Below are 15,724 nucleotides of genomic sequence, written 5' to 3'. Positions count from 1 at the left end.
CCATCTCATCAGCATTTCTTTATGTGTGTGTGTGTGTGTGTGTTGATGTAAAAATTTATTGTATATGTGCTGAAAGATGACTACAGATGACTAGAATGCTCGCCAGTTGTCCTTGTGGTAGATAAGTAAGAGAAGCCTTATATTTGGGCAATTCCGTTGCCATTTGAAAGGAACACTGAACGTCACTGTCAGAAGGCTTTCTTTCTTCAGTTATGTTGAACAAACTGCTGACCAGAGCGCACCTTGTAATGCCCATTGGCTTTTAAAGGGTATTTCCAAAGTTCTTGTTATAACAAGACTACCAACCAAAAACAGACGTTCCAGCAGTGCACAGCTGGGCAGCCCGACGTTGTACTTCATGGACACGAGCAGACAAGGAAGATCGCTGTGGGAATGACTCAAACCTTAAACATTTTATCTTCCGAGACAGGGTCCAAAGTAGTAATTTGATTACAGTTACAATTACATCTAATCAAATGTAATTCTGGAAGTAATTAACTATAGTAATTAATTACTTTACAGGTCTGATCTCGGTCGGCATCTTTTCGTCTTTTCAGCCCTGCATTTCCAGCATGCAGCGTGCAATACCATAACAGGAACCTTTCATCCGCCGAAAGAACGCAGGTGTGGGAAGGGATTACAGTAAGCCCTTGACTTTCGTGGGTTTCACTATTCAGTTTTTCAAGTTTGGGTTTTACAGCTGCCTACACATATGCACATACGCAGCTATATGTTCGCATACTTTTCGGAACTTTTGATACGTGTCAAGGGGTCCTGGAAGTGGTGTGTGCCAACACGACTGGTAATTATGCACCCAGAGCATGTTGCATCTATGTTTTCTCAGGGCACTCCCTACAGGCAAATGACAGTGGTGACCTCACATGGCAAGGTTGAATTCTTTGATATGCAGCATAGAGGGGAGCCAGCTTCTGCATGTGCCTGCCATTATTGCATCGATGGGTTGGTCAGTTGGTGGCGTCACTGGCATGTGATTGCAGAGCGACTCAGTGAGCATCAATGAGTCCGCAGTAAGATACGTTAAGAGCAGCCAATGACCTTTAAAACTGCCAACCTCGCTAAAGTCAAAGAGGCCATGTATGTGTGTGTGTCCTACCTCCTGCACCTGTCCTGTTGACCCTCCACAAGTGGGCATAGTCCTGGTGGAAGTTGCACATGTCCTCCTGGCAGCATATTCTTCGTGCAACGGTAGCCTCTTTCTGCTGCTGCTGCGTCCTCAGGAAAATGGAAGATGTGCTCTGCATCCTTTTACCCGTCGAGTCGCCCTGGCAGGAAGAAGAGCTCGCAGAGCTCAGGAGGTCCAGGCACCCATAACGGGACTGGGCAGGATCCCCCGGTGGGTGGCCGAAGTAGTCCGAGAAGCACAGGCCCTTCGTCGACTTGCACATGTAGCCAGTGGAAACACATGCTGCCATAGTGCAGAAGCAGTGGATTTCACCTGCAGCATAGAGGAGCGGTATGTTAGATGTATCCCGTGGTTACTCAACGGCGGTCTCCTATCCTGATCTAATGAGAACACTTATCCTCAGTTGAGGGGGAAAAAATAAGCGAACTAGGGCCCAGGTCATAATGCAGTTCAGTACGGCAGTAGTGTAACTCTGCGTGTGAACAGTGAATGTAGTGCAAAAGAAAAAGGAGGATGAAAATTTAATGTTCTCTTGTTTTGTTATCGATGTCGCGGTGCCATTGCAGCGCACACAAACCGGAGACCCTTCTTTCATTGTGGTAGCACCTGCCTCAACCCATGAATGCAGTGCAACCGGTCCTTTTTTTTTTTTTTTACTAACCTGGTTGCGTAACCATTATTGGCATGTTATCACCCTGTTATGCACATAGCCTGAAAATGAAATCCTAACGGGTCTTGTCAGCTTATCATAGTTCATGAAAAAATCCTGTACAAGATAGATGGCCCAACGCAGCTTGCTAGCCGGGGGATTCCGTGGGTTTCGTAGTGCCATATGGTTGTGCGTTTGGGAGAGGGAACAACGAGGGTGAAATCCTCTCCCATGTAAAGTCCCCGGCAGAGCCCCTCCCGAAATATATTTCTGGCTCAGCGTACGCAAAATATTGTTGGATGCATTATTGATTATGGATATATCTTTGTAGTGCCTAATGGAACTAGAATTCGTCTTTGAGGTGTCCATTATGTGAACGATGACAAACGGTGAATGAAGCAGAAAGTGCGACCTCTACAAAAGCTCTGAAAGTTTCTAATGCCTGTGCCACACGGGCAGAAAAAATGACATTAGCGTGTAATGTCAGTCGGGTCCCGGGTGCCATTAAACGCGTGATGTCGATTCACGTCGCCCCAGTAGCCACGTGAGAGACTGGGTACTTGAAGGTCGTAAAAGTATTCAACGAGATTAAAGATACCCATAATATCCCACAAAATTAAAAAATCTGCTTATATTTCATAATCGATGGTCTGTACTATGTCGAGAAACTGTTGTCATCTTGTTGCCTGTCAGGTGGCAGTCTACGCCAAAAGCAAATATGCATCAATATGTCATCAATATGTAATCAATTAAACGTCTTGCTGGTTTTGAGCCTTCGTGTTTGTGTTTGTTTACGTGTCTTGCCCATCGCTCAGGCTTGCCTATCATGGCAAATATGCAAGAAAGCAATCGTTAACGACGCTGGGCATTTTGCCAGAAATAATGCTTGTCTTTGTGTAATTCATAAAGTAATTGCGCAGTGTGCAGTACAGAGTGTCTTTATGGTGTTCTTGTGCTCAGACAATGAGAGTGAGGGTACGCATTTCGTGGATGAATGAGTTATGATAATCTCATTATGCGGAAAATGTCCTTCAGACGAATGCCATTAAATATCTCCGCATAGCACGGCACGAATGAAATTAACACTTAACTCCTTATGCACTTAATGCCATTTTTCGAACCGAAAATTAACCCAACTAAGCACGTAAATATACCAGGCAAGACATATTTCACGCAGACTTAACAATTTACCGCGGCGCTACACCATATCAAACATGAAAGAGGAGTCCCATAGAGTCTGAGGGGATGAGGAGAAGAAGTGGGCCAGGATGTTGGCAACCCCTCGCCCCCGCTAGGGACACACAGGGCAAAATATGACAAACCGGCCCAATACGCGCTGTGTTTCAAATATGACTCATAATCTCCACACATCGATAAAAACGAAAACACCCGGAAGTGGATGGAAGTTCTACCAAAAAAGAACCAAAAGAAAATAGGCGAAAGAGAGACGCAGATATTCGAGACGGAGGCAACAGCGAGACGGCGACTGGCAACATCAAAATGATGAGCAGCATTTCGGCCAGCGAGTGAGGGCTGGGTCGGTTGGTCCCCCGGCCCGGATGAGCGAGGCTGAACGCAACGCACCCCGGACGCCAGTCCGGCGGCCGCCGCCGCCGGGCACGCTCGCCTGCCCTTAAACACAACCAACGCAAGACGTACGATGTGCTTGGTAGATGAACGCAGCCCAGCTCCAAATAACGCGCAAGAAGGGAACAAAAATAAAAGAGAAGAAGAACAAGTGTGGCAAGCGGACGATGTTTTCCCTCTTCCGATCCAGACCAGGGGACACTTTATTACGTGCGACGTTTGAATCTCGCCATTTTGTCTCCCATGTACTTCTCCCCCACACCCCTTCTCCTTTTTTTTTCTTTCTTTCTTTTCTTTTTTTTTTTTTCTAGTGGCTTTGAGGGAGGGCGAAGAATCTGAGAAACAGTTCGGGACAGAAGTGAGGGGGAAAAAGTTTCTCCGACGGGATGGAGAAGTTTTGAAGACAGCGAGGGTGAAAGGAGAGGAGAAGGGACCGTTTGTTTCGTTGGCGCCGAAGCAAGTCGCCGCGCGCGCCGGCGCCGCGCGGGGGGAAGGAGGGTTTCCCGAAAAATGGGGATGACGAAAAAGGAAAGTTTTTGACTGAGTGATGGAACCCTCTGGAGATGATGAGGGCGCGAGGGCCTTTTTGTTCTTTCGTGCGGACATGCAGAGTTTGTTGATAATGGCACCGGGCTCTGACGTTTTGGGAGAAATATGTGGGTTTGCGTGCGTACGTACGTACGTTCAGAGTGGTTACGAATAGTACTTTTTTTTTGCGAGTGGATACTATATATATATATCTATAAGTAGTTCTGTTTTGTGCGGTGTTAAAATGGAAGTGCTCTTCGCGGAGCGGCGCTGTACTTTCGTAGCGAAGATAGTGTGTATTTGAGTTGTGGAAGTCTGCTTGTTTCTTATCTACCGTGTGTACGCAACAGGAAAAAAAACAAAACAAAAAAAACGGCGATGCGCAACGTCTTATTAAACAAATACGCGTATTATTTCCAATGGCTTCTGCTTCTTCTTCTTTTCTTTTTTTTTTGTCTAAGCTTATGCGTTTGTTCATACTCTCTCGTAACCAGGGCTATACGAGCAGATCTGTAAAAAAAAAAAAACACTTCTTAAGAGAAACTGAATTACATTTATAGCTCGATGTTAATATATATTTAAATGACAGGCTTAGAAATTTATAATTGTAACTTCATTAAACTTGCAGTTACACTGAAAAGTAATTACGCCGGGTTGCATTCATTTCAATAGTACGATTTTGGCTCAGCTTAATTTTACTTTCCTATGGAACGCGGTACAAATATTGTAATATTTATTCAAAGGACAAATGAAATGATCAGTGGACCACGATGACTGGAAATCTATGCTCAACGGGCTTTTTTTAGCTGATGCCAAAACAGATGAGCAAAAATCGCGGACCTTGCGAAAGTGATTCAAGATTTAAAATAAATTGAGTGCAAAATCGCGTGCGAAATGATGCAAAAAGTAGCCCCAAGTGTATCGCAAATTACTCGGAAAAGCAATTAAGTCAGAGTTAACAACCGCGTGATACTGAAAGTAATTGAGAAATTAACGGTAAATGCAATTAATTACCTTACGGTCTGGGTACGAACCGCACAAATTCACACCATGACAGCGTGGGTGACCCAGTTGAAATTCCGGGAAATCCCGGGAAACACCCAGCGGGTGTTTCCCGGGGGTACGTGCTCCTCAAACCCTCAAACGGTAAGACAAGTGTCGGTCGGAACGCTTCCTTGTGAAGTGGGCCCAAGACGCGTGGGCATGCCGGCTGGTTGCAGGCAGATCTCTCGGAAGGTACATATCGAGAGATACAAAGAAAGAGAATCGCTGTAAAAATTAAATTTCCGCGTAAGCACGTACAACCGCACTGCACGACAGCTTTCGCCGACACCGAAGAAAATAAGCGACAAAATTCCATTTATTTTATTGCCAGCAGGAATTCCGCCGTGAAAGCACTCCGGTCCAAAGCGAAACGCGTAGTAGTTTTGATTCCCATCCACGCGTTTGGGGGGGACAGTCGCGATAAGGCCTGATAAGGAACCGCTCGTGGGCGAAAGTACCTAAATTGGACGCTGCCAAAAGACGCTTCTGCTGCGTTCGTTTCCTCCAAACGAAAGCTTGGGGGGGGGGGGGGTGCAGTACCCCTCAGTATGTGCACGTTTTGAATGCACAACCCAAGCGTGACCCGAGAAGATGAAAGAATCCAAGCCGTCACGATGGACGCACTCAGCAGATATCACGTCCTGGTATCGGAGACGGTAATCTGTGCCTTCCTGTCAATGGTTGTAGCTCTTGGAGGGTGCATCTGGAGATCCCCCCCCCCATGCACTTTTCTTCCGACTGTCTACGGTACACTTCCAGGAGAAGCAGCCCTCGCTTGAGTGGCACTTCAGATAAGCATCGTTTTCCGGGACATTTCCTTCTTCCCCGCCAGGGGGGGGAGTTGGAAGAAGTGATGTCTGTCGTGAAAAACGCAAGGCAAACAACGCCATCCCGACAACGGCGTACCTACCTACAAGCACGAGTGTTCATATAGTTTCACGTGCGCTTGTCGACAGGTTTGAAAACAGTATGGGCGTGTTGCATATTTGGGATCAAAGTTTGATGGGTATACTGTTTGTGTTTGAATCCAGATGGGAGAAATTTGTTTAAGCGTCGCCTTTGCTGTCGGTGCTTTTGTGCGCTCTCAGAACGTGAGGTGCGGGCAGATGCGGCTTGGAGAGACAACTTCTGTGTGTCTGTGCCCTACATATGTGGGGCCTTGAGTGCTTGGCCTGGAGGGCGTTTATTTAATAAACGGGTCGGTCATGTCTGGAGGGCAGCTTTTGTAACACGCAGATAGGCGTTAAAAAAATTAGCAAGTGGCACCGGACACGAATGAACAAAGGCGTCTCGCGTCGAAAAGCCAATACATTCTAAGCGCTTTCCGAGAAAAAAAGGGAGAAGGAGAAAAAAAGATAACTTCCAAAATAAAGTCCTCAGAGGATGATTTGAACATAAAATATGAATTCAGTAGCTGCACAGACCTGCATTAGTTCGCCCTATCTATTCTTCCATTTATAGCATAATTACCTTTGACTTGTGACTTTCATCTTCCATAATTACCTAAGTTTTGAAATTACTAACTTCGAACTCTTGGACTGGATCCTACTGCTAAAGACATTTATGACGCATCAATCCTAATTTGAGTCTTGGTTACACGGTGTTCATTCATCAAACTAGATGCCCTGGCGTCTTAATACTACAGATATACAATTTATATACGTCCCAAAATTGATTAATCTGTATGCGGTGCTGAACTTCTGGTTTCTGAACATGACACGTGACACCCGAATAATTTTAGGACTAGGAATTCAGGGCTATAACAGCTGATCAGTCCAACGAACCTCGAAGACCCTGACAACGCGGTGTCCATGTGCAAGATTCTCAATCATGAGAGAACGAAACCCGACCCAAACCGTAGCAGACGACGGTTGTCTTCTGCTACGAAGCGCATGTCAAGCGTCTACCTACCGATTGTTCCCGCTACGGTCTTCTACTACGAAGCAGAAGACCGCAGCAGAAACCCAATCAACCAAACCGTAGCAGACGACGGTTGTCTTCTGTTACGAAGCGCATGTCAAGCGTCTACCTACCGATTGTTCCAGCTATACGGTCTTCTACTACGAAGCAGAAGACCGCAGCAGAAACCCAATCAACCAGACCGTAGCAGAAGACGGTTGTCGCAGAAGGCACCCGTGCGTACACATGGCGTGTCTGTTGACGGACAGATGTCGCGTCGTTCAAGTATTTGTCTGGACAGTCTTTGTCTACACAGGGCGCATATCTACCAGCGGTATCTATAGAGAAGCACACAATTGAGGTTCGTACGCAAGCCTGAGGACGGAACACGAGAAGGAATGTTCTCGGAGAACAGCTCTCTCATTGGGAGACAGGAGCGACACAGAGACGGAGCCCGAGAAAGAACCAATCGCGTTGCGCGATCACTATCTGACAAGGTGGTATTCTAAACCGGGGGTGCTGTCTTGAGGCTTTGAGCATGGGTGGGAGAAACAGTGGGGCCTTCGTGTATGAAGATTTTGATAAGATATGTACACATGCATACGGGACAAAGATCCGTCAGAGCAATCTCTATACCACAAGGCCTGGACCAATCGGACATCTGCTTGCGGAGGAAGAAGAATTTTCCCATCCCCTTCACCCCCCCCCCCCCTTTATGTTACTTCGTGTATACGTTCCTCTGGTGCAATACGTACTCCAAGTCTTCGGGAATGCTTTCAGCAAAACATCTGTATGACGTTTACGGAATAACGTTTTACTTTCACAAGTATTTCCTTTTCTTTCTTTCTTTTTTTCACGATTTCTTAATGCAGAGAAAGCCTGACATCTTCACAAGAAATGGCGAGAATGTGCAGAAGAGTGATGACATTATTCTCATTTGAGGCGGCTTCACATTCGTGAGGGCAGATTACAACGACCGCCGCAAAGGACTCACGCGAATATTTGTCTCTTTCACTGAACTGGAATGGCCCTGACTTTGAACTGGAATCTACGAAGGAAATCAACATCGAATCCACTCTCGGGAACAACACACTTTAATAATACGATGCAACGTCTGGACAATGCAAGGGTTCGGCCATCACTGCGAGTGGCACCCACCATTATCCCTTCACCAAATTACGGCGGGCAATGGAGTACAGTAACGCCTGTGGCGACGAAGTACCCTCAGTCATCATCATCATACGCTTCTCTTCACGAAAGCCTACGGACCAGACAAAAGGAAAACGACTTCCATCTCCTTCTAGGTCATCTGGTCTTCATTGGAAACCCAAGACGGAAAACGCAGCGCATTCCTCGTGCAGCCCAGGAAAGAACCAGCATTTTCGCCGTCCGGTGAGGGGGGGGGGGGGCAGCAGTGACAACAATTTGGCCCATCCTAATAACAGGGCACGTGATTACTATTGGAGCTGCGCGTGGGCTCTCGGCGTATACTACACACTCACCCACCGACCAGCACAACGCCGCTTTCTTATTTTGACTTTTGAAAAAGAAAAACGATTTCGCGTGGGACGTTTTCTTCTCCGAACACAGAAGGTGCTTTCCTCTGCTCGATCGAATTTCTTCTTCGGTGTTGTTGGTCTGTAATTATCCTCCTCCCCCGGATGCTCCGTATATATATATATATATATATATATATATTCTCCCGATTTCTGGTCTCGCTCTGTGATTGCTGAAGAAAAGTGCCAGCGACTGCTGTAATCACGGGACTTGTGAAGACGACGACTTTTGAAATTCTCGAGCAGCCGAGCGTGGGCTGTTGTTATAGGATCGTTATAAAGGTATATACGTAGAACGGTGCTGGCAAGAGTCGTGCGTTTTTGTATCGCTGTTCGTTCTTTTTTTTTTCTTCTTTTTTTTTCTAGCACAGGTGGTAGCGAGACGACGGTTATGCTGTCAAGCACTCACGTGTGTCTCACAGCACCTTCATTGCGATTGCTGTGGTCGTTGCATCTTCCATAAGGCATATAGCTGTTGCAACGCGATGCTGAAGAACACTTCGCAAAACACGAACAGAAAACGGGACATAAGATATAACAAAGAAATCGTTACGATCACACTGCGCTGTGTTGTATACGGTCTCAGGACATTTCTGTTCTGCACCTTTTAGGAGAACCAAGACTGTACTTTACGTGGTCATCGCACGGGTTCGTTCACTCTCGCATATTCATTGCTCTCGTTTCTTTATTTTATTTATTTATCTTATTCTCTGAGTTTTTTTCGGACGCAGACTAAGACCAATCTCTGTACAGTTCCCCATGTAGTTAAAACAGTTCTTTCGGTTAGTTCAGAGCGCTCGGTGCTCTGTATCTTTCGTTCTTAGTGATTGACTTCCCCGTGAAGTCGTCCCAAGTTGCACGGTTCATCCGAGCAACATGTCGCCACATTGGAAAGCAGACCCGTTCGGCAAGAAAACACCGTAGGCCAACCGGAAGGCCAAGAACATTCTGCACATCTTCGCAATCCACAATCCATATCAATGAATGACTAAACGAAGTAGGGAATACGGATGTAGGCCTTGTCGCAGAATAAATACCATTTGCGAAATAATGGCGAATAGGAGTTGCTTCCTGAGCAACACGACATCTTGGCTCAATATTGGTCCAATATTGGCAGTACCGACCCAATATTGGACCAAGATTAGACCAATATTGGGTCTCTATTTCCAAGATTGGACCAATGTCGCACCTCTATTGCCAATATTGGACCAATATTGGGCCCCTATTGCCAATATTGGAACAATGTTAGGCCTCTGTTGCCAATATTGGACCAAGATTGAACCAATGTCGGGCCTCTATTGCCAATATTGGACCAAGATGTTGTGCTACTTGGGTTACCTTGCATCTAAAACGCCGTCTACGGCGCTGTGCTACGCATGTTTCATTGTTGACGCCATCCGCCGTCTGATGAAATCAACCCTCTTTACGCAGTCGAACGCCCTGTCATGATCTACGCAAGGGGTCTGTAAATCATGGCGCGCCCTCGGACACGCGCTCTAAACTGAGGGTTAGGAACGCAGCCTCTACTTTCTTTCCCACACAGACCGTGTTTGTAGACGCTTATTATATTGTGGCTTCCACTCAAGGGCTTCAGGGGCCTGTTTTATGTGCCGGCCACAAAGAAAGCTTCATGGTCGTAAAAAAGTGCGGCGTCCCTTTAATGAGAGGAAAGGAGGAAAAAAGATGGCGCTGATTCCCGGAGAGGGTCACGCTTCCGATGACGTGACGCAACGTCTCCTTAAATAAATGAATAAATAATTAAAGACAAAAAAATAATTTTTACGTATGTATTTTTTTTTCTTCCCCTAATGTGTTTAGATCTTATTCAAAGAGTCTCGTTAAGCTGCCACACATTGATGATACGTTGCATGCCGTATACTTGGGTCTCCCAGCGGGCAGAAGGCAATCAGTGCCGAACAGGTAGCAGATTACATCTCTGTTCAGTTCGGGGTGGCGGCCATTCAGCACGGCAGATATTGCGAGACAAAATAACGAAAAATTCAAAATGTCGAAAATAAATATTAGGGTTGCGCTAATATTCGGATACTATTTCGAATACCGAAGGCCGCAAGCAATAAAGGCATGCTTCAACCGCAGAGACAGTATGCTGACAGTTCGCCTTCCTTTTTTCTTCTGGCAACGAATTCCTCTTTGCATTCCTCTCGCTTCACGTCTCACAGCCACAGGTATTTCGTGGTGCAACTGCACCAGTAATAATAATAATAATAATAATAAAAGTAGCTTTTCATCACATTGCTGACGTGTACTTTTTTATCCTGAGGGCAAACGCTTTCATCCTACACACACATCGGTCGAACATTAAACTAAAACGTCAAACAATACATAGATAAAATAAAAATAAAAATAACAAACATTCCTCTAAGTAAAAACTACAAAAGCGTAGGAAGCAGCTGTGATGTCCGCAGGTGAAACGGGGGAGAGCAACAAACCCTCACCCGATGTATATGGCGGACGTAATCATTAGCTCAGCTTTAAATCCAGCTGCAACCAAAGATACCAACGGTTTCTGACGACCCGCCTGGCTGGTGCTTCACGGTTAAACAATGGACAACGGAAGTCCTGCGACAATACTAATCGGGCGACAGGTAATGCGGTGCTATTCGTAAGTTATGAACCGGTAGCGATTATAATATTAGGGAGTTCCGGTGGATCAGAAGGTATCGACGATCCAGGAGCCACACGCGGACAGGCGGGAATTAATCGAACGGGGAAATGTTATTCGTAAACAACTTAAATCAATCCAGCAAGCAAGCAATTTCTCGCTGTTATTCGTTGTCATGTTGTGATGTATTGTATTTTATTTTATGTGATATTCGAAACATCCATACGTCATGTTATGCATTTAATTGCTTCGTTTTCATAAGTCATTTCGAACGTGTTGCGTAATTGACGTTCCCACGAAATGCCCAGCGCCTGTTACAGTAATAAGCCACTCGACTCAAGGCGAGGCCGAATTCCCCGAAGAGCTGTGACAATAAAAACAACCGCAAGGCCATTGATGCATGAGCTTCAATAGGGCAAGTCACTTTTACTGAATGCCTACGGAGGAGGCAGATTAGGGACAGGTCTCCCAAAACAGGAAACGAGCGACCCGCTTCCCAACGAAAGAAAGGCGCAGCCGCTGCACGGCCGCCTTTGTATTTGTTAATCCTGCTCACTTTTCCTGGGAACTATAACACTTTCGCTCTCAGTACGTAGAATTCTGTGTTTGCATTTGATTTGCGGAAGCTCTGTAACCCCTGATTGGATGGTTCATTACACGTCAGTTCCTGACGCTGTAATTGAACGAAAACTTGAGAAAGGGAGTTTGTCCTGATTAAGTATGTATTGATTGGTCAGAAAATATGATGTCACATCGTGGGCAGCACGTGACGCCAGTCCGGCGAGAAACCTTTAAAAGCTGAAGTTTTCTTTGTGTTAATTATTTTCTGGATTTCAATCTGAAGTCTGGTCTCTACGAGACGCCATGTAGATACTGTAAATAAACTGCTGTCTTCATCGATCATCGGCTGACTCTTCGTTGACCGCGTCCACCACCGAATCATCATCGGATCACCACCACCGATCCACATCTTTCACTTTCGTTTTTAACCGTGATACTAAAGATTGAGAAAGAGGTGAAATATAACTTCCAAGAAGTACGAGATGTAATTGGAAATTACTTGGGAAATTACTTGGGAAATTGCTTGGTCCCTGGCCCAATCCAGCCCAGCAACGCTCTGCGCTCAAAGCTCTTCTGACATTTCTGGACACCATCGGACTTCGATCGTTATTGTAAAGGGGCTCGTTATTTTATTCCCCCATTCCACCAAGCACTGGGGTAGAGTATCGCCTGTTGCGATGAAACTCCCCACTCTCCTAGGCCGAAAATAAAGTTGTTGTTGTTGTTGACTTCAACACGGGATTATGGCAATAAATTGTCTATAAAAAAGCAAGTGCGATTATGTTCATTTTCTTCTTTTTTGATCCCAGTGTAATTATAGCAGTGCGATATGAAAGCTAGTGCCGCACATATCTACAAATATAGTAGAAGTATTTCTTCGTTCTTTTTTCGTTACTAGACCTGGAGTAGCTTGTCCCGCAGTGAGGGGGCTCATATCTCCTTTTTTTTTTCTTCCCTCCTATCATGATCATGCGGAGGCAAGCACGCTGGTGTGTACATCTCCATGAGCTTGAGGAGCAACTTATACAACGTAGGGACGGACGACAGGACAGGAGAAATGCAGGCGGACATTTCTCCTGTTCTGTCTTCCGTTCCTGTGTTGTAAGTTGCGCCTCAAACTCAAGGAGATGCCCTGAACAAACAAGCAAACACCAGAAAGACTGCACGACCAGGGACCAGACGCTTTTTCGCCACTGACATCGCCAGCTTTCCATTAGTAAGAAGCACATCCCTTCGAGACGCTATTTCGTCGACCGCAACTGACAAAAAGAATCGTCCCGGTACCATAGAAGACGGAGGTCACGACTATCTACTGCGAGTTCTCGGGCCATCGTAGACATCGGCACTTCAACCAGCTGTCCGTGGTATAGTAATAATGACGGGCCAAGTTCCCTTTTTTTTTTGTTTTCTTCCTTAATTTGGAGATAATGTTCCCGGCGGAGCGCACGGAATCACGAAAGGCGGAGAGGAGGAACGTTCTGGAATGCAGAAAGAGCAGCGGCGAGGGAAGACGACGTTTCGGGTTCGTAGTTTTTTTTTTTTGAGATGGCATACGGTAATTGAGGGGTCCTCCTGACAGGGTGGAAGTGGAATTGCGGCTTTGGAGGGGATTCCTTTTTTTTTTCTTTCTTTTTTCTTTTTTCTGCTTTGGCCGGCGTTCGGCCTGAAAGTCAGTTTCTGGATGACTGGGTTTACGGCGAAGAGAATGCTGCATGAAGACTTGTAGCGTGCGTCTCTACGGGCATTGTTCGCTTTGGGAATGGTGATTTCAGAGTACCCGGTTAATGTCCCGGCTATTCTTTTTTTTTTTGTTATTTTTTTTTGTGTGCTGCTCGTGAGGGCGGTGGAATACATCTCTCCGTTTTAAGGCGTGATGCGAGGATAAAATTTGCGTGACTCTCGCGGCGATTGTTAGCTTTGAGGGTCACTTCTTCGCCGTGGCCCGCGTCCGGTCTAGGAGAAAAAGTTCGTCATGTGGAAAGAAGGTACGTGAGAAATGAAAGTTGGGCGGAGGAAAACTATACGCTGGAAATAACGAGTGGCCGAAAACGTTAGAAAAAAAAAGGAAGAAGAAGTTAAGACAGTACATGACAGGCGTGGAACTATAGGCACATGCATGCAGATGCTGAATGCCAAAAACGCAGCTGGTTGCTCCTGGGACGACTTCAGTGGGAAGTGCGCCGCTTTTCGTTTGGAAGCTCTGCCGGGAAATGAGAAAACCTGCCTGGAAAACCTCGGACTGCACATGTGGATGTGGTGGTAAGATCCGAACCCCCACACCTTCTGGTCTTCGGCGTGACCTTGAAGCAATCACATACGGACGAATGCTGTACCTACTCAGCCATGCCATCTTTGTTTTTGGTTCCCTTGATCCCTCTTTCACTATTTCTGCTTTCTTAAGTAATCAAGAAAGTGTGGATCACCTCTTCTTCTTTCTTGTTTTCAAGAGGTCTTCCACTTTCACAATCCACCAGTCCTTTCCTTCGCCCTAGAGACGTTTTCTGGGAAACATTCAGTATTTCCAAGCAGTTGGCCGCCAACTCACCGAGACGTTTATTTTCTTGTCGGCCGTACTGTTTGCTTTCGATCTTGATACGCAGATACCCAATTCGGCAAGGGCCGACAAACATTCAGAAAGTTTCGCTCGTGTACCGTTCTCCTATGGTTACTTTTTGTCGGCCCCCTCCTCGTCGTAGCCTATTTTACGACTGGTCTTGTTTGGGCCATGCGGCTACTCTTTGTGTACCTTCGCGGGGCTTCGCTTTTATAAACTCCCGCGTCTGGTCGAGGTTGCGGTACCAACGGCGGTCAACTAATTTGGGAGGTTTATGAAACACGGCGTCAGTGGGTTCACACATGCGTTTCAAAGTGCGGCGCCGCCACGGCGCGTTCTTTGTTCAACGGGACATACAAGTTTTGATCCCTCTCGCTTGGACAAAATAAGATTGATTGATTGATTGGTAAAATAAAAAAAAAGAGATGTTAGCCCCGAGCCACTCAGGACTGGCAACGACAAAATACGAGATCCGTGACGTATGTATGCGTTTATGCAGGACTTATGTGTAAAACCATAATTTCAACTAATGCTCCCTCAATGCTCTCCCTATTATTTTTCTTCATCAACATCAACATCAACTAAATGCCAGAGAGAGAGACGTTAACGGGTACCTGCCAACAGGAAGGCATAATCTCACCAGCGGCGAGGACAAGTGGGCAAAAAGTATCCTCTCGTTGGTGGCAGCCAAGGTCGCAATGAATACTGGGAGGTGATGGGTTCGAATCCTACCTCCGGCTGCGCTGTCTGAGGATTCCCCTGGGTTTTCGGCAGACTTTCCCGACGAACGTCAGGCACGGTTCCCCCTGAAGTCGGCCCAGGACGCACACTAACCCCCTGTCCCTCCACGTCTTTCTGCTGTCCTCTCTCCATCTGCTCACACCTGTACGCCGCTCGTAGCCACAATTGGTTCGAGGCGCTAACACAGAATTTAAAAAGACATCCTCTCGTGCGATATATCTCAAATGCAGACGACTCCATTCTCATTGATTAATTGATTGATTTGATTTGATTTATAAAAATGTAGACAACTTCCACGGAGGTACCCCCTAGACAACCCTGCGCGGTACTACTTTTTTTCGCGGTACTTACGCGGTAGTACGCGGTACTACTTTTTTTCTCGATAATAATCTCGGTAGGGGCATGTTTAAATGCGATTAGATTAAATGTTTAAATGCGATTAGCACTTGAATTCTAACTGAGATTTCATTTGCGGGGATATTCTTCGAATCCAACGGGAAGCTAAAACCAACAAAGTGCCGGACATATATACGACACGCCGAAACGTACAGAAGCATGATTTGCTCTCCTTATCGTAGCGCAAACAGCCCTTCTCTCCCGTTGCAGCTGGTAATAGTCGCATGAGATAAGGCCGTAATCTGTGTGCTCTTCCCCTCTGCGGCGGTAGCGAAGTCAAGTGAGCACGTTACGATAAGAAACACTGCTTTGATTAAAACGGCACAAGCGCCGGCCAGCTGTCGAAAGTGTTTCATTGAAGAAAATATGCTGAACAAAATGCGATACGGACACTGCAGAATGCCCACGCTCTTAAAAATTAGTTTCACCGCAAAGCACGCTC

The 15,724-nt window shown here is 46.1% G+C and overlaps 1 protein-coding gene across 1 annotated transcript in view; it reads right to left on the bottom strand.

Moving 5' to 3' along the window:
- Window positions 1-15,724, bottom strand: part of LOC135366601 (BMP and activin membrane-bound inhibitor homolog) — a 43,354-nt gene that overhangs the window by 6,522 nt on the left and 21,108 nt on the right. Inside the window, exon 2 of the mRNA XM_064599380.1 lies at window positions 1,115-1,456. Coding sequence (XP_064455450.1) covers window positions 1,115-1,456 — 342 coding nt within the window. The remainder of the gene's footprint in view (window positions 1-1,114; window positions 1,457-15,724) is intronic.

This window comes from Ornithodoros turicata, chromosome 8 (assembly GCF_037126465.1).
Source record: "Ornithodoros turicata isolate Travis chromosome 8, ASM3712646v1, whole genome shotgun sequence".
NCBI lineage: Eukaryota > Metazoa > Arthropoda > Arachnida > Ixodida > Argasidae > Ornithodoros > Ornithodoros turicata.
The sequence above is the reverse complement of the archived record's forward strand: the minus strand, read 5'-3'. Positions and strand labels throughout refer to the sequence as shown.